This window comes from Hippoglossus stenolepis, chromosome 4, assembly GCF_022539355.2.
Source record: "Hippoglossus stenolepis isolate QCI-W04-F060 chromosome 4, HSTE1.2, whole genome shotgun sequence".
NCBI lineage: Eukaryota > Metazoa > Chordata > Actinopteri > Pleuronectiformes > Pleuronectidae > Hippoglossus > Hippoglossus stenolepis.
Window position 1 is genome coordinate 17,046,959 of NC_061486.1, and position 27,755 is coordinate 17,074,713.

Genomic DNA, 27,755 nt, shown 5'->3' on the forward strand with positions numbered 1-27,755 from the left:
GATGAATGCAGACTTATCACATCTGAACATGCATGAACAAAACGAAAAAAGAGTTGTTTTCTTTCTTTTTTGCACTTTTTTTGCCTTTGGACCTGATGACAAGGATTGTAGTCTCTGTACAAATAGAAAGCATTTTATTATTTTTATTGATAATAATAATAACAATACATTTTATTTGTCTGGTGCTTTTAACAATGCTCATAGTCACTTTAAATAGTATCAAAATTTAAATTTAAATTCTGCAGCACGTCTGCTCAGAACGACCTGTGGGATCCATTTACTGCTTTTCAAATCTCAGACAGGTGGGTCTACTGAATATCAGGGATATTAGACACCATAGATCCTTGGGCACCGACCATTAAACTACCAGCAGTCAGATCTGTGACTAATGGGCAACCAGATTGTAGTTTTTATCATCACCCCCTGTGGAACAGTCTGCCAGAAGACCTGAAGGCCTCTCAGTCTGCGGACAATGTTTGAGCCTGGTATATTCTGTCCCTCCTCTGATGGGTTTGAGTTATAAAACCCAAGCTTTCTGTTTATATGTTCCTGCATTGATCTGGGAAATCATATCGGTTTCCTGTAGAACATCAATACAGCACAGAGAAAATGAACTGAAATCTTATTCTAAATCTCTTTTGCCATCATTCTTCAAATACAATGCTGAGAACAGAAAGGCATGACAGGGACCACGGAAGCAGCACTTTCGGGCTTGAATCTGAAATTCTGATTTTATTCTCCTCTGATCATCACAAAGATTATCTGGAAGTCACATTTATTTTACTTAACAAAGATCATTTATAAACTCAGTAACATGGGACTGTAAGAAAAAAAGTTGTATAAATACATATACATGCTGATCAGGGATGGAACCATGTAGTAAATAGAATGAGAAGAAAATAATAAAATTGGAATGCTACTCAGGTCATGAGTTCTTTAAAGAGACAAACTGGGACATACGTGTAAAAAAGAATAGTTTGTCAAGACATAAACAACAGAATACAGTTTACAGTAGCCAGTAAAAGTACAATATGTTTATGACACAACAAATCTTTTAATTAAGCAATTCTCTGCTTTAATGTCCCATCATGCAAAGCAAACATCCTGCAGCTGCTCACCACAGATCTTCAGGCTCTTTTCCAAGTCCGTATATACTCATGTCAAAAGCATCAAACCTCAATAGGCCTTTTTCACAGAAGAGATTTCCACACATGTTACATACAGTAAGTAAGAAAAGCACCGGTGTAAATAATACAATTATTAACTGTCACAAAGTCTTAAAACTGTTGGACAAAAGTAAACTATTTCCATGTAAATTATAATTCAACACAAGAACTTGAAATACATAAAAAGCATTAAAATCTCTATGTACAAGTAACAGTGTTGGGATCTAATTTATATGGTCGACTTGAGCACCAATACAGTAGATACATTTAACATCATGATCCCTTTCTTTCATATAATATGTACCATTTAAAACATTCCTCGCTAGAAATGTTGTGCTGCAATGATATAACCAGCATTTCATGTTCTACACTGCACATTTTGTGCATCAGTGTATCTGGATGGGGCACTGAACATCTGCTCAAACTTGGGTGAGATGCTGATCTAATAAGCAGCTGCGTGTGCCAGACAAATCCATCTTTTCTGTCCCGTCGCCCCTTTAATGAAGACATCATAAGGCACTGCTTCATTGTGATGGTCATAAATAAACCAGCCATCTCTGTCTTCTCCTCGGCCAAACTCTAAACGGCAATAATCATTAAAGTGGCTCACACCATCTTTAAGGATATATGTGTGTAGGGCCCATTAAGGAGCCGTCGCTGACGCAAATGCTGCGTTATTGTCAGTATTTTCAGTTTCACCCTCCACTTTCTCTCCCATCAGTCTTGTCCTCAGTGGCTCTGATGATCTTTGTGCAGCTGCATTCTCTCTTTCTCCACCTGGAGGCGTTCTCTCTCTATCTGCAGTCTGCCCGCCTCGAATTTGAAGAACTGCAGTCTCTCTTTCTCCAGGTGCAGTCTCTCCTTCTCCAGTTTGAGCCTCTCCATGTCCAGATCCACCACTGTCCTCCACCCTTTGCCCTCCCGCTCTCTCTCCCTCTGTCCTTCATGAGCGCAGGATAAGGAAGGCGTGGAGGACGAGGGCGGGCCTTGCTGTGGCGGGAGGTTAAAAGAGGAGTTGGCGGGCTCTGACTTGCTGAGGATCAAAAGCCTCAGCCGCTCCCTCTCCACCTGCAACCTCTCTCTCTCCAGCTGCACTCGTTCCCGATCCACATCTGTCTGACGAAGCCGCTCCTTCTCCACCACCAGCCGCTCTTTCTCCACACCCAGGCGTTCGGTTTCCACGGCCAGTCGTTGTTTCTCCAGCTCCAGTCGCTGCTTCTCAACAGCAGCCAGGAACCCTGCACCCATGTTTTCATGACTGGTGAGACCTCCCAGTGCATGAGGTGGCATCCCCAAGAAGGCGGCAGCCAGGGGCAGGTCTCTGTTGGTGGTGGAGGTCGGGGCCTTGGAGGAGCTGAGTGTGCCTAAGACGTTGTGGGAATAGGCATCGCCGACATGCCCCTCGCCACGTGACTCAATGTCGCTGAGGAGGGAGGGAATGTCATCTTCATCTAATTCTCCTTCTCCATCTCCCACATCACCATCGCCATCCAGCTAGAGAAGGAGAGAGGGACACCATTAAAGGGACACAGCTAATTTTACATGTTGAGTTTAACTCATGTCTCAAGTGTTGAAAATCATCTTGGGGGCACAAGTGTATTGTCCTGCTGTCCTGCCATAGACTGTTCATTAAGACGGATGACGCGACTCTAATCCCTCCCGCTGTACAAAGCTAAAATATCCTGAATACGGGGGACGCTTTTGACATAATTTGTTGTAAGCACGATCGCGATTGTGGATAGAGCCGTGGTATCGAGGTCCTGCTGATACACACGCTCGACCAATCACAAGTCAGTCTCAGTTGTCGATGATGACGTTTCACATCGCTCTTATTGCATCAAACAAATAATTAAAACCACATTTACCCAAATAATTATCATTTAGTTTGGTCTATGTCCCTTCCTCTAACATGGAGGAGGCAAGGTTTACGAGCTATACTGTAGCCAGCCACCAGGATGCGATAGAGATGGTTTGGCCTGACTTTCGGGAGCTGTCGTGCCATCCATTTTTATATAAAGTCTATAGCTCTGACACACAAAAACACCTCTAATACTACTGCACATTGTCTGACTGAGGATATGAAAAATTTGAATAGGTTATAATAGAAAATATTGTAAATCAAAACTGGGAAAATAACAAGGACAAAAGGACAAATAACACAAAAAGTCAAGATAACTGTTGACTTTAAACATAACATGTTAAGGGTTAATGTTAGAACTAAATCCTAATTAATTAACAAGCACTAAATGTGTCTCCGTCTCTACCTTGTGAACCGATGAGCCCAATCAAAAGGCCAGATTAACAAGAGCCACTTGAGCGACATGTGTTGCATAATCACTGTGATATATTAAACATAACTACCTCTGCTGATGAGGACATTCATTAAGCTAATTAACACATTAGCAAATACTTGCATGTCAATACCGGCTACTTATCTCTTCACAACAGGAGTGGCCTTAACACGAGCTCCGTATCTAAAAAAGCATGAAGGTGTTTGAGAAAATCATGTTGTCCTTCGATTTAGTTCACTCAGAGGTTTAATCAGAATAAATAAGATACAGAGGGAATCTGTGGTGTAAGGACAAACCTTCTGTTTTGTGTTGCTATAGTAAACACACACACACGCAGGCATTATGTTTCTTACTCTGTATTCACTGACATCGTCCTCCATCTTCATGTCCGGCGGTGCCATCATGGCCTGACCGCTCGGCTCGCTGAGACCCACCAGCTCCGGCCAGTCGCAGTGACAGTCCTTTGGAAAGCCAGAAAGGTCCAGCAGCTGGTCGCACCCCGACCCCAGAGAGGCTGCCTCGTGCTCGGGGGAGGACTGATCGTACTCTGTCTTCAGGGCCAGAGACGAGGATGAGGAGGAGGAGAGACAGAGCTCTGCCTGAAGCTGCTTCCGCTTCATCAGGGCGCGGCAATCCAGGTAACGTCGCTTCACCTGCAAGGCGAGGTGTGGGAGTTAAAGAACCAAAAGTCAAGAGATAAGAAAGGAGGAGTAAGTATTTAAAGATGTGATTTGAACACAGAAAGAAACACACCTCAGCAGCAGTTCGTAGCTCACCCTCCCCTAGTGAATTGACTCCTCGAGCCACTTCCTCCCATGCCTGTCTCTTCAGCTCATTAATGGCTGTGTTCTGCTCAGACACAGAGAAGAGGAACAAGAATGTAATGATGGTGGTGAAGTGTGGTGATGAAGGAAGAAGTTGCTGTGGGACTGTAGTGTAGAGTGAGAAACACAGGCTCCTTAAAAAATAATGGAAATGAGAAATGTGCTTAATGTAAAACACAGGACATTTTGTATTTGAAAAAGGAACTGTCAGTGCTTGATGTTGGACATGCTTCTTCCTAATTATATTTAGGTATTTAGGTAGTACTCCAGCTTTATTACTTATCGGCCAATATGCGTTAATATCTGTTAATATTGACCAATATATTGACCTGGGCAGTTGAGCGGTATAGCTTTACTCTTTCTCTGGCTTATCTTACTTATATCTTTATGCTATTATATTGTAATATATTATATTATATTATGTTGTATAATATATCTTTTAGTTGTGACTTGCTTTTTAGATTGGACATCAGCTTACCCCCTCAGACATATATCTTGAATACTGTTCATATTATACCTCTGCAGTTCTTGTTTCAGTAATTACTGTGTACCCTCATTAATCTGTTTACATAGACGTATATTAAAAAGCTAGTTCAAATACTTGCTACTTGAATAAGACAGGAATTCATTTGTCTGTGAGGACACACATCCCAGAAAATCCACACCTGCTGTCTGGAGAACAGCACATCCCTCCTCTTGTGGATCTCCCTGATGAGAGTCTGCGTTTCTCTCACACTGTAGTTGCTCTTCCTCTTCCTCTTCAGATGTTTCACCTGCAGGAAATCCAGCTTGGCAGCAGGGAAGGGGAAAGACACCCCCGGAAATGTAGGGAGGAGAACGGAGAGAAGATGAGAGCTAACTGGGGGAGAAAAAATAGAGATAGAGTGGAAAGGAATGGTATCAGAAGAGAGAGGGGGGGAAATGGGCCACAATAGGTCAGAGGTCAGAGTAAATGAGAACAACAGAATCTGCCATTTCTGTTATAAAGGTTCATCCATGTTTAACAGTGACACGTCCTTTCAAAAGCACATCGTTGATCAGGGAGGAATTCCTCTGTGGCTCCATCAGTCCCTGATTCTTTGGGAGGCCAATCCCAGCTGTTACACTAGAGGTTGACTCTCTATAACGACATGTTAAACTAGGAGCTTTGGAAATACAAAGCTGCAGATGCCGCCCCAAAGTAAATAATGAAAATCCTCTCTGTTTTTTAGGAGGGGGGTTGACTTAATATCTCTGCAGTCCGGCAAAACATCCATCCAACAGGAGCAGAAGTAGTCTAATTACAACATAGATAAATATGCCAGTACAAAGTAAATAAGTGGAAAAGTGTTGACATATGATTTGTTTCAGTTATAGTAGAAACTTAATTTGAGGTGGATCACTGATGCCACAGAGATGTCTCTGAGATCGCAACATATGGGAATATTTTTTTATAATTTATGAATGTATTCATCTCAATACTATAACCACAAATGCAGATTTGTAGGTTGTATGTAAATATGATAAATTAGCAGATGCTGCAGCAAAGACATATTGCTGATGTACCAATTTTTCTCTGCAGCACATTATAGCAACACAGTTGTTACATCTCCAGTACAACAGCCAACGATTCATCAATGTCTTATATAATATAGAATATTTCATAGAACACACTGTGTTATATTACATTCAGTGTACACAGACACATTAATTGCCAGTATATTTGGCTTATTGATCCACGTTTTTTATTTATTTACATGCAGACAAAATACCTGCATATGCAATCTGGGCTTCTAGGTTGTGTCCAAATGTATATTCCTAATATCTCTGATTAAAACGTGTTTTTTTCCGACTGATGTTGCACTGTGAGATTTTTGTTTCTCAGCGGACAAACACAACACGTTTTCTACTCCACGATCAGAAATGAAACCTGTGGTGTGTTGTCTATCCTCCCACCACCTGCATTGAAGCCATAGCTTTGATATACAGAGAAAACAACTCACCTTGAGCACACAGATGAACCGAAATCAAAACAAAAACGGAGAATAGCAATTTTCATGCTGCTTTCACGGACACCACAAAACAAATCGAGATTCCCGACGTTCTAGTTGTACAAGCGGTTAAAACGCAACTTTAAGAAAGACTTAAGTTGATTGACTCCTGCGTTAGAAAAGTAATATTTGTGTCTTTTAATTCAGTGATTCACTACCTTTGAATATTGATTCCATTAGGAAGGGTGGGTACGAAAAGTCATTGGGGTATGCAAGTTGCTAACTTTAAAGTAGCCCTAGTGGGGTACGACAAGTTTAACGTTTTCGGATAACAAAATAAATTATCTAAACAACTATCAAATGTCTCAGTTGTGTTTTCGGTGCAGTGTATGTTCAGAAATCCTCACTACTTTAACGCGACTTTATGTTTTTTACAATAATCCTGAGCGCATTTGAAGGCATCGTCAGTCAACTGCTCCTATTGGCCAATCCTCCACCGCGCCCACTTATGACGTCATTGGATCTCGCCGGGCTCTTCCTGGTTTGTGTGCTGTCACTTTTTTTATAAACAGTCTGTGGTTGTCACATGTAAACACAGAGTTTAGACTTTATGAATGGTGACTCGTCTCTTCTCCGCCGCTGTGTCGCCTCCAGGTGAAACCCTGAAACCTTTACAGGCTTTTAAAAACTCCTACATGCTAACGCACGATGCTAACGCTAGCCGCCGGTGAAGTCGGATCTGAGTCGTGAGGAGATGGGGTCTGTCCGCTGGGCTTTCCTCTGCGGGTCGTGGACCCCGAGCCGGGCCGAGTGGCTGCTCGCGGCCCGCTGCGTCCAGAGGGAGGAGAAGGACAGGATCGGACAGTTCGTATTCGCCAAGGATGCGAAGTCAGCCATGGTGAGTCCCGCTGTGAACTTCATCTGTAAACTTTCTGTCTCCAGTGCTTCTTGTCTTTCCCTTTTTGTTGGTGTAAATTTAACTCAAATAAATCTATTATGAGTATTTGTATTTACAGGTTCAGTGTGTAAGATTTAGGTAAATGGATCTATTGGCAGAAATTTAATATAAAATAATCCTAGTGATGTTTTCACTGGTGTGTAATTATGTAAATTGAACAAATTGTTGTTTTCATTACACTTGAATGGGCCCTTTATTATTTAGATAGTTTATATTTACAGGGAGCGGGTCCTCTCTACCGAGGCTGCCATCTTTTTTACAGTAGCCCAGACTGGACAAACTAAACACCTTTGGACTTTTTATGACAACTGAAGTTTACCACAGGTTCTCCGTCATGTTTGGAAGGGGAGGGTGAGGTGAGGGGGTTCAGCTGCAACTTCACCACTAGATGCCACTAAATTCTACACACTGAACCTTTAATTTGACTTATTTCACCCCCTTATTATTATTATTATTATTATTATTATTATTATTCTGTAGAGACAGTTTTCCATATAATATTGAAACTAATTTGTATGCAGGATAAACCTTTTACTTTGCATTTATCGCTATGTTTTTTCCACTTCATATCTCTGGTTACAGTGTGTTAATATATGATGCAAAGAAATATTTAGTTTGTTCGTGTGAAGTTGTGATTGTGCTCTGTTCTTGTGTTTAATGTCGAGATCGTGCTTGTGTCATGTCTGATGTCTGTTTGTTACTAACTCTGTCTCCGCTTCCCCTCACCACATCATGATATCTGTGAGTCATTCTCCCTCTGTGTGTGTGGTTGTCTGTTGTCAGGCTGGCAGGTTGTTGCTCCGGAGGTTTGTCTGTGAGAGGATGGGGATCCCCTGGTCACAGATCAGACTGGAGAGATCTCCCAAAGGGAAGCCTTACCTGGCAACACCGCTGAAGGTTCTTCAAAGTTAAATCCTCATATTCCTATGAAACATCTCCTGATCATGTCTCTTCTATTTGACTGTATCAGTCAACTGCACTGTAGGAATGGTTAAAGGTCTGAATGATCTTTATAACGTTTTCCTAGTCCTGATGACCTCTCAAAGCTTGTTACAGCCATACAATCATTGACACCCACATTCATACAGGGCATCTATGTGCAGCACACATCCCTCACACACTGTCGGCAATTCATGGTTCAGTATCTTGAAAAAGGTCACTCCAACACATGTAATGGGGGGGACCTGGCATTGAACTGTCATCCGTCTGGTTAGTGGACGACTGTCTCCACCTTCCTGAGCCACAGCCACCTCAGGAAGGAAGAGATGTTTAGTGTGTATGTATGTAACCATATTATTCACACTTACACTTAACTTCTCATCCCCCTATATATATATATATATGTTTAACTATCTTTTTAATTGCCCATTAACAGCTTTCTTAGTATTTTAAATGGGGAAATATATCTTAAACCCACTGAACTGGTGGTTTTATTTACTTGCTCAGCACTGAGGACCTTGATGCTTACAATTTAAGTTCAATACATAGATACTTTCCATTTTATTAAGGTAGGCCAGACTGTTAGTAGAATAAATTAGAGATGTTATGTACTTAGTATCTCTTAGTATACAGTATATAGTTAGTTTTGCTATATAATAGAAATATAATAGATCTCCCTTCTTCCTGTCTGAACTCCAGGTCGGTTCAGATTCAGGTGGTGTCTGGAGTTTCAACCTCTCCCACCAGGGAGACTACGCCGTGCTCGCTGCAGATCAGGGGGTGCAGGTGGGAGTGGATATCATGAAGACCACCATGCCAGGTAAATACATACAGTGGTTAATAGTTATGTGTTTGCGGATACATCTGCTTATATTTCATAAAAAAATATTTTGTGTGTATCTACAAAAGCAAAAAACTTTTTATTTTCCCCAGTCACTGAGAATCACATTAACCTCAAAATGAGTTAGGTGATTTTCTCCTTAGATCTGAATGAACAGGCACATGATAGATTTACTAAATAAATTTCACTTCATGTCTGTTTTCTTTCTTCAAAGACACTCTTCATCTAAATTACTTCCATTAACAGAAATCTATTAAAAATAACAATGAGGTCAACTATGGAAAAAAATAGAGACAAGGGCTGACAATGAAATAGAACACTACATAAACACTTTCTCTCTGTCGCTGGTATTGTGTCTCAGACAGACACACAGAAAAATACGATTTTCACATTGAGCTCTAGCTGTGACTCTTTGTAATATTAAAGCCACAAATACAGATAAATAAATAAATGTAATAATATTGCTGCTCTTTGGATCATGGCAAAAACATGACGATCAATCTATGGCCACGTGCGTCAGTTTAACATTTCAACCATCTCATCCACACTAGTGCTAATAAACCCATAACAATCAGATCTGTCAGTAGAAGGCAGATATTATTTTGCTAGTGTAATTCCCAACTTGACCACAAAGGTTCACTGTTGTATTATGGATGGAAGCTGTTTGGCCAAGGCAGCTTGTGTACAACTGTTAGGACCTCTGTGTGTGTGTGTCTGTGTCTGTGTGCGTGCATGTGTGTGTACAGTCTATGGTGTGGATAGGTAGGTGGTGGGTGTTAAACATACTTACCATTTTTTTATTCTTAAGAACACTTGTGTTTGGAAACTATGCATGACGCCTTCTTCCAGCTTCTCACCACACTTCTCTTCTGTCCCCCCCCGCCCCTTTTCCCTTCCTCCAGGTAGCAAGTCTGTGCCGGAGTTTTTCCGCATCATGACTCGTCAGTTTACAGCGTACGAGTGGGGCATCATCCAATCAGCTGGCTCGGAGCACCAGCAACTCGCTGCGGTCTACCGCCACTGGGTAACCATGGCAACCATACTACCTTGTCGTCACATTGCATCACTGCGGGCGGTGTTGTTGTTGTTTTCTCTGTGTGTGTGTGTGTGTAAATTGTTAAATCAATCAATCGATCACATTTTATTTGTACAGCCCATATTCACAAATCACAATTTGTCTCATAGGGCTTAACAAGGTGCGACACCCTCTGTCCTTAACCCTCAACAAGAGTAAGGAAATGTCCTTTAGAAGACACAGACACACAAACACATATTTGTACATTGTGCACATTCGTCTGCACAAGTCAAGTCTGTCTTTTCTTCACTATATGTCATCGCTCTGCATTTCATCCTTAAAGACACAAAATTCTGCACACACACACACAGATGGACAGCGACAGCATTGGTGGTGCTAAGTAAAGATGTTGTGAGATTGAGAGGGTGGCACAGAGACGTCAAGCTCTGATATCATCACCACCCTGTTGACTAATGGCAGAGCTCGATGGTTGCCATAGCGATTAGCCTTGTAATACTGTTATTGTGGCTCATTGGCTGTGGAGCAGGGCTGGTTTTGGTTGGACGCACAAAGTCCCCATTTTGTATACACACACACACACACACACACACACACACTGTTATTCATGTATGCATCGTTTCCCATCTGTTGTGGTTTTAGTCTGAGATTCTCAGATTTTTGGACCCCACTTAACAACAACACACACTCACACACTCTCACCAACACACAATGAAGCAGAAGCACTCAAATAGAATGTCCTTCTCAGCTCTAACCTATCCCTTTTTTTTCTGCATGGGCCTGTGCTGATTTGCTGCGTTTAACTGATCACGTTCACTCCGTCTCCACCAAGGCCCTGAAGGAGAGCTTCATCAAAGCCATCGGCACAGGTCTCGGCTTAGACCTGCAGAGGGTGGAGTTTCACCTGTCCTCTGAACCGCTCACCCAGAACCAGCCGCTACGTCAGACCAAGATGCATCTGGATGAGGAAGAAAAGGAGGACTGGATATTTGAAGTGAGTCTGTTCGACGAGTGCAATTTGACACAAAAACTCCCCAGATTCCTAAAAAGCTCGACATTGTCTTTGTTGTGCATGTTATGACAAATGACAAACTGAAAACAGAGTAAAGACTGATGCAATGGTTTGGTCACTACATTTCATAAAAAGTGTGGGCATGCACACATCCCAGAGAGAAACAGCAACATGTCTGTGTTGGAAGCAGTCTGCTGTGTTTCCTCCTACTGATCAGGTGCCAGTTTTCAAAAGGCATTCTGCCAAGCTGTTTTATTTTTTTGTGTTTTCTATTTGTGTCGTAGCTTGTTTCAAATGCAGTGGGCTTTCTCCACATTTTAGATATTACATTTGGGTTGTTTGTTCAGTAGTGTTTAAAATAGGCTCTGAATTCTTCCAAATGTTGACTTTCAATATGAAGTCAGAACAAAAAGTTAAATTTCCGTGCTTGTAGGACAGGGAGGAGATTTCTAAGGTTTTATATCCTCACCTACTGTTACATGCACAAGACAAACCATGGACGAGAAGGCCTGTAAGTGAGGAGTAGAAATCTGAACATCTACTTCTTTTAATGTCAACTGGGCAACTCCATCTTCTGAGGACAATCATGCAATACAGAAATTCTAAGGCTAAACACTACTGTGTTTTAGATTTAAAAAATGGCATTTACAAATAATAGCTTGTCTCCTACACATGAAAGAAGTTGGATCATGGTGAGATGCACAGGTGAAAGCAAAGAGAACAGGAACGCTTCTAATTCATGATCCATGTTGGGTTCCACACTCGTAGCTGAGGCTGCTGCTGGTTGTTATCTTTTGGAAAAGGGTCATGTGATAGCAACCTGACAAATCAGCAAAGGCTACGTCATGACTGAAAAAAGCAGTGGCGGCGTGGAGTCCTCGCTGCTCGGCTCCACAGTGGCTGTCCCCTGGAACTCATGTGCGAAGTGAATCACAGGTGGCCCTACAGAGAAACACACACACACACAAGAGATTGCTCTTGGGGGCCTCTCGAGTGGCCCTTCACCCCTCCTAGCACCACCAGGAGAGATTAGAGGAGTGCACCTCCCTGTCAGAGCAGAAGAATCATTGTGTTGCCATCACTCCTCTCCCTGTCTACTCCCCATTTCATCTCATCTCGTCTTCTCTTCTCACCTCTTCCTCTCCACTTCTCCCTTTGATGTTTTCTCCAATATCTCCTCCACTTTCTTCTCCCTCTTCAGCCTCTCCCTTCCTTTTACTGTACCTGCCTCCTCTCCCCTTTCCGCCCTGTGCTTTTTCTCCCTTTTCCCCCTCCTCTCCCTCCACCTCTCACTCCTCTCCTTCATGCCCAGTGTAAGAGGGATTAGCAAGTGACTGCTAAAAGGTTACCACTGGTTTGAAAAGGCTGATCCACTCCTCTCGCCTCTCGTGGACGTCTAATGCGTTTTTTGTGTCCGTGTTTTCACACCAGGGACAAACAGCTCGCTTGCATCGATCACAGTTTGATGGTAATGTGTCCTTGTTTTAACTATAAATTGTCAGGAAAAAAAGAAGTGATGGCAACATGCTGTACAGTATGTAGGATGTGTAAAGGGTGCAAATGATGGAGAGATGCAGGTTGTTGGGAATGGAGTGGAGAGAGAGAAGTAGCTGAAAAACTCCCACACTGTCTCACTGTACCGCTGCTTTATTTTTTATTCATTTAATATGACATTTCGGTTTAAAGGCCTTCATCAGATGGATGAACGAGCAGATAGATTTTTTTTTTCCAATTGGAGATCCACATAAAACAATAGGCCAAAATTATAGAATAAAAAACCTTGATAAAATAAACAGATATTTGATACATTAAGTTGTCAAACAGCAACAATGTTGTTATGCAGGTATTTTGATAAACGAATAATTGTCACTTCCCAAGCAAAAATAGCTTTTTCTGACACCAGAATGTGTTCCGTCATTGCAAATTAGTTAGTTGCAGCCCTCTATCTTAATTAATCTTAATTATATCACATAAGAGATTAACTCCAGCTTCTTTCACTAAAATAGAATCATCCATGAATAAATCTTTGAGAAAAAAAGAAAGTATCCGGGCTTTAATGGGTTCTATCCCACATCCTTCTACCAGGTTTCATGGTAATCTGTTCAGTTGTTTCTGTGTAATCCCGCTCACAAACCAACAAAGAAACAAACAGGGGTTGGCAATATCAACCTCATTCATGCATATCATCAATGAAATATCTGCCAATATTTTCCAAAAGATGAGAGTAAAATATTACAGGTCACGTGTTCACGCATTAACAAAATGTAATATTTTACATCCAAGTGTCATAACACAAAGACACCTGCACCCGACTGCAGCAACAACACGTCCTGAAGAACAGTAACACATAGTTATTTGTGATCAGTGAATGATTGCAGTGACCTCGACAGGTCAAATGAAGTCAAAATGAATCGACTTCTCTGATTTTTCTCATCAACAAACAGACACACACTCAGGTCTGAGGTTGACCAGAGACGTGAGACGAGCAGCAGTGTTGTTGACCTCACGTCCTCTTGCTCGCTGCGTGCCAATTCGCTGTATCAGAGAGCCGCTATGAGACTAATTACTTCCTGTTGACCTGTGGTGATGTCACCACCACAGGATTTTAGACACAGATGCTGAGGGACATAATAAACTGGACACACACACACACACACCGATACACTTATATTCAAAACAGTATATTATATATATATATATATATATATATATACAGTATAAACACCAATACATGATGATACAAATCTATTTTAATGCATTTCATAGTGATTTTTCTCTACCTACTTTCTACAAACACACACAGACATTCAAACAGTATTTCTTTCTGAATTAAAGGCAGAAAACGTCCTTTTAATAAAAAAAAACCCACCATTGGTATTTGAAGTAGACGTTACAGAGTAGAAACATTGACTGTATACAAAGATGGATGACATAAAAGTAAAGCCAAAGTTTCACGATTGCCACCTGCTCCATGTTAGTGGAATGAACATGGACCAAAATAAAAAGTCAAATAAAGTCTTCTTAAAGATGGTTTCTTATCACACTGATGTTTGTTCAATTGTTGATTTTTCTGATAAGTTTGGTTTTAATTTGATGCTGCAAAAACAGGGTGAAAGGCCATGATTGACAGCTCCCTGCGACTGAGTCACGATTGGTCGAGCATGCTCTAGGCTCCAAATGTGTAAGAAGGCAGCATTGATTTCCAGGATATTTTGGCCTAAATTATGGATAGCGGGAGAAAATAGTCCATCTGTCACCAAACCCCCAAAAACAGTGACTAGAGAATGTACAATTCAACAGGATTGTATTTACAGTGGGTGTGTGCATGTGGACATTTTTTTGTTTTTAAAAAATGTAACCTTGAGATACAAATGCAAATGATTTATGTTAAAGAAATGATGATAAAATCCACACAAGCAGAGCTTTTTTGTCACGTGTATCAATCATAAATCTGATGGATTTATTTCTACGACCCCTAAAGTGACATTTTTCAGGGGTTCACTGGCTTCACATGCACAGGTTTTTTCTCTGAAGTGACGTGCGACTCGTCAACGCAGCGGTTTTCTAACTGCACCTTCACTCACTCTTCTTAGAAATCATGCAAACAGCTTCTGCATGTAGATATTCACATGGCTGTCTTCAAGATGTTATGCACGAGTGGACGCATGCCGGGTTAATGTTTGACTGACCATCTGATAAGTACGCACATATGCAGTGTTTGTCATACATTGTGTGTTTGCTATGAATTTGAATTAGATCAAAGGTGATTTTTCTATTCAGTGTGATATGCCAGCTATACTCTGTATTTATGCATATGCTGACGTGTGTGTGCGTGTGTGTGATTCTGCAGGAGAGCTTGCTGGATGTTGACCATCATGTTGCTGTTGCACTCGGACCAACAGACAAACCAGACTCTCCAGTAAGCACACATGATGTTAACATGTTCATTATTTGAAGTCCGAGTGGCTTTTTCATTTTGTCATGATTAAAAAGAAAGTGTCGTAATAGTGTTACTTTATTCTTATAAAATAAGAACTTAATTCTTGTTAAATCACTATTGTATAATTGTAAATTTACAACTTTTTTCTTGTAATTTTCAGACTTTATTTATATAATAATACATCTTCATTCCTATAAAATATTATACAACTCTATTCTTCCCATATTACAAATTTATTTTCGAAATCTCTGATTTTGTTTCCCTTCAAGTGGCCCTAACACTAAACAGACTTTATAATAATATAATCAACAACATTCTTTCTTCTATTTCCCCCTCAGCCTCGTCCTTCATCTCTCCCTCCTCCCACCACATTTACGCTGCTGTCGTTCAGTGACCTCACTGCCTCCGCCTCACCTCTGACGGAGGAAGACCCCACCTACTGGGACAGCTTCAAGACAAAGGCTGAGGGTCCACAGAGACAGAGAGAGACACACACGTCCAGACAAGCTGCTGTCTCAGACTGACACTGAAGCTGCTACTTCATTCAACATGAGTCCAGTCTAGTTTATTTATGAGCAGAAAACTCACAGGTTTGACTCAGACTCAGAAGACATCTTCTATTTTTAGATCCTCACGATACTGGACAGTACATCCAAATATTTAGTTTTGATTCATAGAATAACATGCTCTGAATTTCATAAGCTGCCTCCTAATGTTTCGAGTTTGTTCAAAGCTGTCTTTCACTCATTAAAAGTAATATAATAATAATAATGGTATTACAATACACACTGTGCTCATTATTGATTGTTGCATGCCCCAACAGCTCTTTTCAAAGATTGAAACACAGTAAGAATTAAAAAAGGGTCATTTCTATTCCTGGTGTGGGTAAAGGAAACTTTAATATTCACTTTTATATCTGTATGACTCCGAACAAAGTTACTATTATTAATTCAAATTATTATGCTTCTGGGTTTTCAACAGCCAGTGGCCGGAGTCATTTTGTTTTTGTTTTGTCCGTCCTTTCTAAATGTAATTTAGAACACGATATCTCAAGAATCCCTTGAGGGAATTTCCTCAAATCTGGTGCAAATATTCACTTGGACTCAAGAATGATCTGGTTTTGGTGGTCCAAGGTCACGGTGGCCTCACAAAGTATTTTTATGTTTTTCTTGAACATGATATCTTAAGATCAGCTTAAGGGAATGTACAAAAGTTCATTTTGACTCAAAGATTAACTGATTAGAATTTGGTGGCTGGGGGTCAAAGGTCACAGTGACTTCATGTTACTGTGAATGTGCCTAATTAGAAAAGCCTTGAAAACCCTTGTGCAATTATGTTAGCACAGCTGAAAACTATTTTGCTGGTGAGAGAAGCTATAAAACTGGCCTTCCTTTGAGCTAGTTGAGTATCTGGAGCATCACATTTGTGGGTTCGATTATACTCTCAAAATGGCCAGAAAAAGAGAACTTTCATGTGAAACTCGCCAGTCTATTCTTGTTCTTAGAAATGAAGGCTATTCCATGCGAGAAATTGTGAAGAAACTGAAAATTTCCTACAACGGTGTGTACTACTCCCTTCAGAGAACAGCACAAACGGGCTCTAACCAGAGTAGAAAGAGAAGTGGGAGGCCCCGGTGCACAACTCAGCAAGAAGACAAGTATATTAGAGTCTCTAGTTTGAGAAATAGACGCCTCACAGGTCCTCAACTGGCAGCTTCTTTAAATGGTACCCGCAAAACGCCAGTGTCAACGTCCACAGTGAAGAGGCGACTACGGGATGCTGGCCTTCTAGGCAGAGTGGCAAAGAAAAAGCCATATCTGAGACTGGCCAATAAAAAGAAAAGATTGATATGGGCAAAAGAACACAGACAGCTTGACCGTATGGTACGCAAGAAGTGCCCATCAAGCCAATCCAACTTGTGGGAGGTGCTTCAGGAAGCGTGGGGTGAAATTTCTACAGATTACCTCAACAAATTAACAGCTAGAATGCCAAAGGTCTGCAATGCTGTAATTGCTGCAAATGGAGCATTTTTTGACGAAAGCAAAGTTTGAAGAACAAAATTAATATTTCAAATAAAAATCATTATTTCTAACCTTGTCAATGTCTTGACTATATTTTCTATTCATTTTGCAACTCATTTGATAAATAAAAGTGTGAGTTTTCATGGAAAACACGAAATTGTCTGGGTGACCCCAAACTTTTGAACGGTAGTGTATGTACAGTATATATGTGCTTTTTTCAAAAAGTGTGTGTGTTTTTGTGTTATAGATTCTGTCAGTACATTTCCATAGATATGTTCCCTGCACTAATAGTTTGTTTTAATGGTGTAGTTCATTTGTGCATCGCTCCAGAGAACGAAGTTGCCCTGTGAACTTCAGGAAGCCATAATGAAATGGGAGAAGTTAAAGCCTCCGGAGCCAGATGATCCCATGTGCTGCTGCGAGTGTGATATCTACCAGTACGGATGCTGCTGTGACTGTGAAGATCTGGACGAGGCCTTTAACAGGTTAGAAGAAGTATGACCTTTAATGAGACACAAAAGGGTCACAAGGTGATTTACAGACATCAAATACAATTTAGATGCAATTCTCAATATCATATTTTAGCCATAATTGTTCCAAAAGCTAAAAAAAGTACTTGTTAGAATAAAACCATGTAAATAACCATGCATGGTGATTATGACAGATGAGTGACAGCATCAGTTGCAGCAGGTCAGTTTACAGCACCACAGGAAACATTGCACATGGGAGATTTTTTGTGAACAAGCTCAGCTAAAATATCCTTTGGGATAATGGGGGTCACATATCTCTGACTCGGTTATTTTGGGCATCAAGGACTCAAAGGTTTTGGAATCCCTGCTTTAGTACAATAAAATTCAGGCCGAGTGAAGAAATGTCCCAGGGCCTCAGATCCTTCTGAGACTTCATGACTTCATGTAATTTAATCATAAATTCATTTTATTTTATCCATTTATTTATCTTTTTACAGTTTATTTAAAACCAAACACGTGTGACATCACACCAAAGCACAATATTAAAATTACAGGGTCTGACCCTTCTAATAAGAAAACAACATGTGATTTTTCCTCATATCATCTTATTAGTTTGATCAATGAGCATCATTCCTAATTAAGTTTTTTTATTTTCAAGTGTTTGTAACTCTGCCTGAATGTGTGCGCTGCAGGTGGCTGAGACACAAACCCCCTCACAGCGGATGTCACTCTCCTGTTCTCGGGGCCCTGATTGACAACCTGGAGATCTCCATGATCCCGCCCTGGTGCTGCTGCCTCTGCTGCTCGGGCCGCAGCGCTGCACTACCTGCTGGGCATCATCATCCTGACAGCTCTGCCCAGCCTGGTCCTCTGGTACTACTACACCACGCACCGCAAGAGGAGACGCACCCTCTTCTTCCTTACTCTGGCGCTGTTCTACATGTATGACCATCACAGAGATTCTACCGCGTGGGGACGTCAGCCATCTGCAGCTGTGCACTGTGACTGCTGGGATGATCCTCACCATCGGATCTCTCATTCACACCAAGAGAGGCCCAGGGTTTCACACCACCTCCTATCACAGCCAGAGTGAGGAGGTTAACAAGGACTCTACACATCTTAATGGATCCATCCAATCAGCGGCCTCCTCCTCTCTCCTCCTGCCCTGACAGAAAAGTAGAGCAGATGCTCTGTGTGCAAAACAATGCGACCCCTCGGGCGCGATGACTGTCGAACTTGTGGATCCTGCGTCAGCGCCTGGACCACCACTGTGTCTGGTGGGTTGGATTTGATATTATAACATCTTTATACTTCTTTGAATTGTACATTCACACCACATCATGAAAGTGAATATTGAATTATGACAGATTAGATAACTGCCCAGTAATTACACAACAACGTTCATGTCTTAAGCAAAGACTCCTACTGTACCCACTGGTTTCCTCAGGGCCGTGCACAGACATTTTGGGAAGCGGGGGCTCAAGTGAAAAACTCTTTGCATCCAAAGATTGATTTTTAAATGGAAACTGCTCCCAGCAAAAATGTCTTGAAATGTAAACTTGAACTAGAAAACTGGTAAACTGGGATCTGTCTCAGGCCAACCAGGAAGACAGGGTGTCTATTTGTTTGTGAGCTTTATCAGACACTTTCCTGAACTGCACACTGCCAAGAACATTAAAGATGATGATGTCAGTTTTATAAATCTCTTTATACCTCATGCACAGTTTCTGAATTGTTTCATTGTCTGCAATAGACTTACAACCTCAAAGACAAAAGAATAAAATGTATATATGATGTTAATCTTCCTGTTTATTATTCACATTTACTATATAGATAGAAACTCCAGAACCAACCATGATATACTGTACTGGATCTATTACCACCAAACTAGAATAACCCACATGATAGTCTGACCAGGAAATATTCAATAGTCTTTCAAATGTAAACTTCAAATACTACATCTACTGAGTTATTTTAAATACAGCAGGTATATGGAGCCAACATATCCAGGTCAGCTTGGGTCTCACAGATCTTTGTCTTGTGGGTCTGTGTTGTGTTGAGGTGTTGCAGGATAAACAGCTGTGTCGGACAGGCAAACCACCGCAGTTTCCTGCTGACCCTCTTGGTGTTCGTGCTGACCTCTCTGTATGGGATCAGTTTGGTGCTTTGCAGCATCTGTCCTCGGCAGTATGTCATGACGGCTCTCTTCTACTGCCCCGATGTCTACAGCCAGTCCAGGTACAGCACTCTATATATCATAAATACATGTTTATGTATCATATCTCATATGTAACGTAACCCGACGTGACGTGACGTAAAGTTACGTAGCGTGACGTAAAGTTACGTAACGCGACGTGACGTAAAGTTACGTAACGCGACGCAACGAGACGTAACGTAACGCAACGTAACGTAACGCGACGTACAGTAACGTACAGTAAAGTTACGTAACTTTACTTTACGTCACGTCGGGTTACGTGACGTACAGTGACGTGACGTGACGTAAAGTAAAGTGATGTGACGTAACGTAAAGTTACGTGACGGACGCAGTGGCGACGTGACGTACAGTTACGAATCGCGACGCGTAGCACAGTAATGAGAAGTTACGTAACGTGATGCGACGCAACGTAACGTACAGTAATGTGACGTGACGCGACGTGACGTAAAGTTACGTAACGTGACGCGGCGCAACGTAACGAACAGTAACGCATGCAACGCGACGCCGACGCAGACGCATAGCCACGCACGCAACGTAACGTACAGTAGCGTGACTTAACGTGACGTAACGTAACGTAAAATAACATGAAGTAACGTAAAGTAACGTGAAGTAACGTAACGTAACGTAAAATAACGTGAAGTAACAATGTAACTAAAAGTAACAAAGTAACCAAAAGTGATGTGACGCGATGTAAAGTGACGTGACGCGACGTGACGTTACGTGGCGTAAAGTGACGTGACGAAGTTACGTAACGTAACCCGACGTGACGTAAAGTAAAGTAAAGTTACGTAACGTGACGCGACGCGACGCGATGCAACGTAACGTACAGTAACGTGACGTAACGTGCCGTGACGCGACGCAACGTAACGTACAGTAACGCGACGTACAGTAGCGTACAGCACGACACAAAGCGCGACGCGGATGCAACGACACGCAGTAACGCAACGTAACATACAGTAATGTGACGTGACGTGACGGGACGCGACGCGATGCAACGTAACGTACAGTAACGTGACACGACGCAACGTAACGTACAGTAATCTGACGGAGCATCGCCGAATGCAACGAAGTAACGGGACGCTGCCGTAACGCAGTAATGTGACGCGGACGCGACGTGACGTAAAGTTACGTAACGTAACGCGACGCAACGTATCGCGTTGCGACGCCGGACAGCGTCACGTAACGCCGACGAACGAACGCACAGTCAGCGTGACTTAACGCGGACGCCGACGTGACGTAAAGTTACGTAACGTAAAATAACATGAAGTAACGTAAAGTAACGTGAAGTAACGTAACGTAAAATAACACGTTATTTTAATATAAGTACCAATGTAACTAAAAGTAACAAAGTAACGAAAAGTGATGTGACGCGATGTAAAGTGAAGCGACGTTACGTTACGTGGCGTAAAGTGACGTGACGTAAAGTTACGTAACGTAACCCGACGTGACGTAAAGTAAAGTTAAGTTACATGCACCGACGCGACGCAACGCATTAACGTGATTACGCACGTGATGGATGCCGTACGCAACTAACGTACAGTAGCGTGACGTAAAGTTACGTAACATAACGCTGAAACAGTAACGCGCCGCGGAGCGCGGGCGGAAGTTACGTAACATAACGCGACGCACAGTAGCGGACGAACGCGGCGACGCGACGCGGACGCGAGCAGTTCGTGACGTAAAGTAAAGTTACGTGACGTAACGCGACGTACAGTAGCGTGACGTAACGTGCCATGACGCGACGTGACGTAAAGTAAAGTTACGTGACGTAGTAAGCATGGACGTAACGAAGTTACGAAGCGACGTGGCGGGACGAAAGTTACGTGGCGGACATGACGAAAGTTACGTAACATAACGCCACGGCGGTAGCGCGGACGTAACGTGCCATGACGCCGACGCGGACGAAGTAAAGTTACGCGGACGAAGTAAAGTTACGCGGACGTAACGCCGCGGCAAAGCGCGGGACGTAACGCGTGCGACGCCGACGCGGACGTAAAGTAAAGTTACGTGACGTAAAGTAAAGTTACGTGACGTTACGTAAAGCGACGTGACGTAAAGTTACGTGACGTGACATGACGTAAAGTTACGTAACGCAGCGTGACGTAAAGTTACGTGACGTGACATGACGTAAAGTTACGTAACGCAGCGTGACGTAAAGTTACGTAACGTGACGCAACGTAACGTACAGTAATGTACAGTAGCATGACGTAATGTGCCGTGACGTGACGTAAAGTTACGTAACGTAACGCGACGTGACGCGACATAAAGTAACGTAAAGTAACTAAAAGTACAAAAGTAACTAAAAGTACGAAAGTAACTAAAAAGTAACTAAAAGTACAAAAGTAACTAAAAGTACAAAGTAACTAAAAGTAACTAAAGGAATAAAAGTAACTAAAAAGTAACTAAAAGTACAAAAGTAACTAAAAGTAACTAAAAGTACAAAAGTAACTAAAAGTACAAAAGTAACTAAAAGTAACTAAAAGTACAAAAGTAACTAAAAGTACAAAAGTAACTAAAAGTAACTAAAAGTACAAAAGTAACTAAAACTACAAAAGTAACTAAAAGTAACTAAAAGTACAAAAGTAACTAAAAGTACAAAAGTAACTAAAAGTACAAAAGTAACGAAAAAGTAACTAAAAGTACAAAAGTAACTAAAAGTCAAAAGTAACTAAAAGTAAAAAGTAACTAAAAGTACAAAAGTAACGAAAAGTAACTAAAAGTACAAAAGTAACTAAAAGTACAAAAGTAACTAAAAGTATAAAAGTAACTAAAAGTACAAAAGTAACTAAAAGTAACTAAAAGTACAAAAGTAACTAAAAAGTAACTAAAAGTACAAAAGTAAAAAAGTAACTAAAAGTACAAAAGTAACTAAAAGTACAAAAGTAACTAAAAGTAACAAATAAAAGTAACTACAAAAGTAACCAAAAGTAACTAAAAGTACAAAAGTAACTAAAAGTAACTAAAAGTACAAAAGTAACTAAAAGTACTAAAGTAACTAAAAAGTAACTAAAAGTACAAAAGTAACTAAAAAGTAACTAAAAGTACAAAAGTAACTAAAAGTACAAAAGTAACTAAAAAGTAACTAAAAGTACAAAAGTAACTAAAAAGTAACTAAAAGTACAAAAGTAACTAAAAAGTAACTAAAAGTACAAAAGTAACTAAAAGTACAAAAGTAACTAAAAAGTAACTAAAAGTACAAAAGTAACTAAAAGTACAAAAGTAACTAAAAAGTAACTAAAAGTACAAAAGTAACTAAAAGTACAAAAGTAACTAAAAGTAACTAAAAGCAATAACTAAAAGTACAAAAGTAACTAAAAGTACAAAAAACTAAAAAGTAACTAAAAGTACAAAAGTAACTAAAGTACAAAAGTAACTAAAAGTACAAAAGTAACTAAAAGTACAGAATAACTAAAAGTAACACAAAGTAACTAAAAGCAAGTACAAAAGTAACTAAAAGTAAAAAGTAACTAAAAGTACAAAAGTAACTAAAAGTACAAAAGTAACTAAAAAGTAATCAAAGTACAAAAGTAACAAAAAGTAACTAAAAGTACAAAAGTAACTAAAAGTAAATAAAAAAAAGTAACTAAAAGTAAGTAACTAAAAGTAACAAGTACAAAAGTAACTAAAAGTAACTAAAAGTACAAAAGTAACTAAAAGTACAAAGTAACTAAAAGTAATAAAGTAACTAAAGAGTAACTAAAAGTACAAAAGTAACCAAAAAGTAACTAAAAGTACAAAAGTAACTAAAAGTACAAAAGTAACTAAAAAGTAACTAAAAGTACAAAAGTAACTAAAAGTAACTAAAAGTACAAAAGTAACTAAAAGTACAAAAGTAACTAAAAGTAACTAAAAGTACAAAAGTAACTAAAAAGTAACTAAAAGTACAAAAGTAACTAAAAGTACAAAAGTAACAAAAAGTAACAAAAGTACAAAAGTAACTAAAAGTACAAAAGTAACTAAAAAATTAAAAAGTACAAAAGTAACTAAAAGTAACTAAAAGTACAAAAGTAACTAAAAGTACAAAAGTAACTAAAAGTACAAAAGTAACTAAAAAGTAACTAAAAGTACAAAAGTAACTAAAAGTACAAAAGTAACTAAAAAGTAACCAAAAGTAACTAAAAGTACAAAAGTAACTAAAAGTAACTGTACAAAAGTAACTAAAAGTACAAAAGTAACTAAAAGTACAAAAGTAACGAAAAGTAACTAAAAGTACAAAAGAATCAAAAGTACAAAAGTAACTAAAAGTACAAAAGTAACTAAAAAGTAACTAAAAGTACAAAAGTAACTAAAAAGTAACTAAAAGTAAAGAATAAAAGTAACTAAAAGTAAAAAAGTAACTAAAAGTACAAAAGTAACTAAAAGTACAAAAGTAACTAAAAGTAAAAAGTAACTAAAAGTACAAAAGTAACTAAAAAGTAACTAAAAGTACAAAGTAACTAAAAGTAACTAAAAGTACAAAAGTAACTAAAAGTACAAAAGACAAAGTAACTAAAAGTACAAAAGTAACTAAAAGTAACTAAAAGTACAAAAGTAACTAAAAGTAACTAAATAAAAGTAACTAAAAGTACAAAAGTAACTAAAAGTAACTAAAAGTACAAAAGAACTAAAAAGTAACTAAAAGTACAAAAGTAACTAAAAGTAACTAAAAGTACAAAAGTAACTAAAAAGTAAAAAAGTAACTAAAAGTACAAAAGTAACTAAAAGTAACTAAAGTACAAAAGTAACTAAAAGTACAAAAGTAACTAAAAGTAACTAAAAGTACAAAAGTAACTAAAAGTACAAAAGTAACTAAAAGTAACTAAAAGTACAAAAGTAACTAAAAGTACAAAGTAACTAAAAGTACAAAAGTAACTAAAAGTAACTAAAAGTACAAAAGTAACTAAAAGTAACTAAAGTACAAAAGAACAAAAAGTAACTAAAAGTACAAAAGTAACTAAAAAGTAACTAAAAGTACAAAAGTAACTAAAAAGTAACTAAAAGTACAAAAGTAACTAAAAGTACAAAAGTCACAAAAGTAACTAAAAGTACAAAAGTAACTAAAAGTAACTAAAGTACAAAAGTAACTAAAGTAAATAACTAAAAGTAACTAAAAGTACAAAAGTAACTAAAAGAACTAAAGTAAAGTAACTAAAAGTAACTAGAAGTACAAAAGTAACTAAAAGAATAAAAGTAACTAAAAGAACAAAAGTAAAAGTAACTAAAAAGTAACTAAAAGTACAAAAGTAACTAAAAGTAACTAAAAGTACAAAAGTAACTAAAAGTACAAAAGTAACTAAAAAGTAACTAAAAGTACAAAAGTAACTAAAAGTAACTAAAAGTACAAAAGTAACTAAAAGTACTAAAGTAACTCAAAAGTAACTAAAAGTACAAAAGTAACTAAAAGTACAAAAGTAACTAAAAAGTAACTAAAAGATAAAAGTAATAAAAGTACAAAAGTAACTAAAAAGTAAAAAAGTAACTAAAAGTAACTAAAAGTACAAAAGTAACTAAAAGTACAAAAGTAACTAAAGTAACTAAAAGTACAAAAGTAACTAAAAGTAAATAGCAACAAAAGTAACTAAAAGTACAAAAGTAATCAAAAGTACAAAAGTAACTAAAAAGTAACTAAAAGTACAAAAGTAACGAAAAGTAACTAAAAGTACAAAAGTAACTAAAAGTACAAAAGTAACGAAAAAGTAACTAAAAGTACAAAAGTAACTAAAAGTACTAAAGTAACTACAAGTACAAAAGTAACTAAAAAGTTACTAAAAGTACAAAAGTAACGAAAAAGTAACTAAAAGTAAAAAGTAACTAAAAGTAACTAAAAGTACAAAAGTAACGAAAAAGTAACTAAAAGTAACTAAAAGTAACTAAAAGTACAAAAGTAACGAAAAGTAACTAAAAGTACAAAAGTAACTAAAAGTACAAAAGTAACTACACAAAATAACTAAAAAGTAACTAAAAGTACAAAAGTAACTAAAAGGCTAAAAGTAACTAAAAGTAACTAAAAGTACAAAAGTAACTAAAAGTACAAAAGTAACTACTAAAAGTAATTAAAAGTAACTAAAAAGTAACTAAAAGTACAAAAGTAACTAAAAGTACAAAAGTAACTAAAAGTAACTAAAAGTAATAATAAAAGTACAAAAGTAACAAAAAGTAACAAAAAGTACAAAAGTAACTAAAAGTACAAAAGTAACTAAAAGTAACTAAAAGTACAAAAGTAACAAAAGTAACTAAAAGTCCAAAAGTAACTAAAAAGTAACTAAAAGTGCAACTAAAAGTACAAAAGTAACTAAATATACAAAAGTAACTAAAAGTACAAAAAAAGTAACGAAAAGTAACTAAAAGTACAAAAGTAACTAGAATAAAGTAACTTAGTAACTAAAAGTACAAAAGTAACAAAAAGTAACTAAAAGTAAAAGTAACCAAAAAATAAAAGTAACTAAAAGTACAAAAGTAACTAAAAAGTAACTAAGTAAAAGTACAAAAGTAATCAAAAAAGTAACTAAAAGTACAAAAGTAACTAAAAGAAGACAAAGTAACTAAAAAGTAACTAAAAGTACAAAAGTAACTGCTAAAAAGTAACTATAAAGCAAGTATTAGCACAAAAGTACAAAAGCATAAAAGTAACTAAAAGTACAAAAGTAACTAAAGTACGCAAAGTAACTAAAAGTAATAAAGGTCTGCGAATTCAAAAGTAAAGCAACTAAAAGTAACCAAATGCAAAAGTAACTAAAACGTTCAAAGCACAAAGTAACTAAAGTAACCAGTAGCAAAGTAACTAAAAAGCACACAGGTAATCAAAGCATTGTGCAACTAGCACAGTAATAAAAAGCACCAAAGTACAAAAGTAACAGGTAATAGCATAGGAACTAAAAAGTACAATCAAAGTAACCACAAGAGTACAGCATAACTGTAAACTAGTGCTAACAGTACTAAAGTAACTAGCACAGTGAACCAGCATACCAAACGTACAAAGTCAAAAAGTACCAAAAAGCAAACTGGCAATTAGGTACAGTGAACCCAAAAAGCACAGTAACTGCGCGCTGAAACCAAAAGTAACTGCAAAGTACGTATACAAAGGTACCACAAAGTAACTAGCAACAGTAGCACAGTAACCAAAAAATAAAAGTAACCAAAGACAGTGCCTAAAAGCAAGTGGCAACTAAAAAGTAACTAAAGAATCAGTATAGTACCAGTACAAAGTAATTAAAAGTAATTCAGCATAGTAATCAGTATTTAGCAATCTAAAGCAACCAAAAGTAACAAGAGACAGTACTTTTACTTTTAGTTACTTTTTCACATTTTTGTACTTTTAGTAACTTTTTAGTTACTTTTGTACTTAGAAGTTATTTTAGTACTTTAGTTACTTTGTACTTTTAGTTACTTTGTCACTTTTGTACTTTTAGTTACTTATACTTTTAGTTACTTTTGCACTTTTAGTTACTTTTGATTTTTTTAGTTACTTTTTCACACTTTGTACCTTTAGTCACTTCGTAATTTTAGTTTTAGTTACTTTTGTACTTTTAAGTTACTTCGCACTTTTATTAAGTTTTTTTATACTTTAGTTACTTCTTTGTTACTTTTGTACTTAGTTACTTTTAGTTACTTTGTACTTTTAGTTACTTTTATTACTTGCACTTTTAGTTACTTTTTCATACTTTTGTACTTTTAGTCACTTCTTGCACTTTAGTCACTTCTTTAGCTACTTGCACTTTTAGTCACTTTTTAGTTACTTTTAGTTACTTTGTACTTGTGTCACTTTGCACTTTTAGTTACTTCACTTCATTCTCTGTACTCTCTTAGTTACTTTCACTCCACTTTGCACTCTAGTTACTTTTGTAACTCTTAGTTACTTTTTCAACTTTGCACTTAGTCACTTTTAGTTACTTTTGTACTTTTAGTTACTTTGTAAATTTTTTAGTTACTTTTAGTTACTTTGTACTTTTAGTTACTTTTGTACTTTTTAGTTACTTTCAGTACTTTTAGTTACTTTTAGTTACTTTGCACTTTTAGTTACTTTGTACCTCTAGTTACTAGTTACTTTTTATATTTTAGTTACTTTTCAGTTACTTTGTACTTTGTATTTCTTTACT

At 38.2% G+C, this 27,755-nt stretch overlaps 2 protein-coding genes and 1 pseudogene across 3 annotated transcripts; 2 read left to right on the plus strand and 1 right to left on the minus strand.

Annotated features, from left to right (window-relative positions):
* Positions 1–708: 708 nt before the first annotated feature.
* Positions 709–6,488, minus strand: msantd4 (Myb/SANT-like DNA-binding domain containing 4 with coiled-coils). Its single transcript, XM_047339657.1, has 5 exons — positions 6,470–6,488; positions 4,947–5,140; positions 4,211–4,306; positions 3,811–4,110; positions 709–2,660 (listed from the first exon to the last, which is right to left on the minus strand). Exons 1-5 carry the CDS (start codon positions 6,486–6,488, stop codon positions 1,896–1,898), a joined length of 1,374 nt encoding a protein of 457 aa, XP_047195613.1. The 3' UTR covers positions 709–1,895.
* A 267-nt stretch (positions 6,489–6,755) lies between these two features.
* On the plus strand, positions 6,756–15,758 carry aasdhppt (aminoadipate-semialdehyde dehydrogenase-phosphopantetheinyl transferase). Of its 2 annotated transcripts, XM_035155357.2 has the most exons (7): positions 6,756–7,149; positions 7,993–8,106; positions 8,848–8,968; positions 9,892–10,013; positions 10,855–11,016; positions 14,885–14,953; positions 15,313–15,758. In XM_035155357.2, the coding sequence occupies exons 1-7, from the start codon at positions 7,006–7,008 to the stop codon at positions 15,496–15,498; spliced, it is 918 nt and encodes a 305-aa protein (XP_035011248.1). In that variant the 5' UTR covers positions 6,756–7,005; the 3' UTR covers positions 15,499–15,758. The 2 variants fall into 2 exon arrangements, with proteins under 2 accessions (XP_035011248.1, XP_035011249.1); XM_035155358.2 differs by lacking the exon at positions 7,993–8,106.
* Positions 15,759–17,361: 1,603 nt separating this feature from the next.
* The window catches only part of LOC118105686, a 21,169-nt pseudogene continuing 10,775 nt past the window's right edge, over positions 17,362–27,755 (plus strand).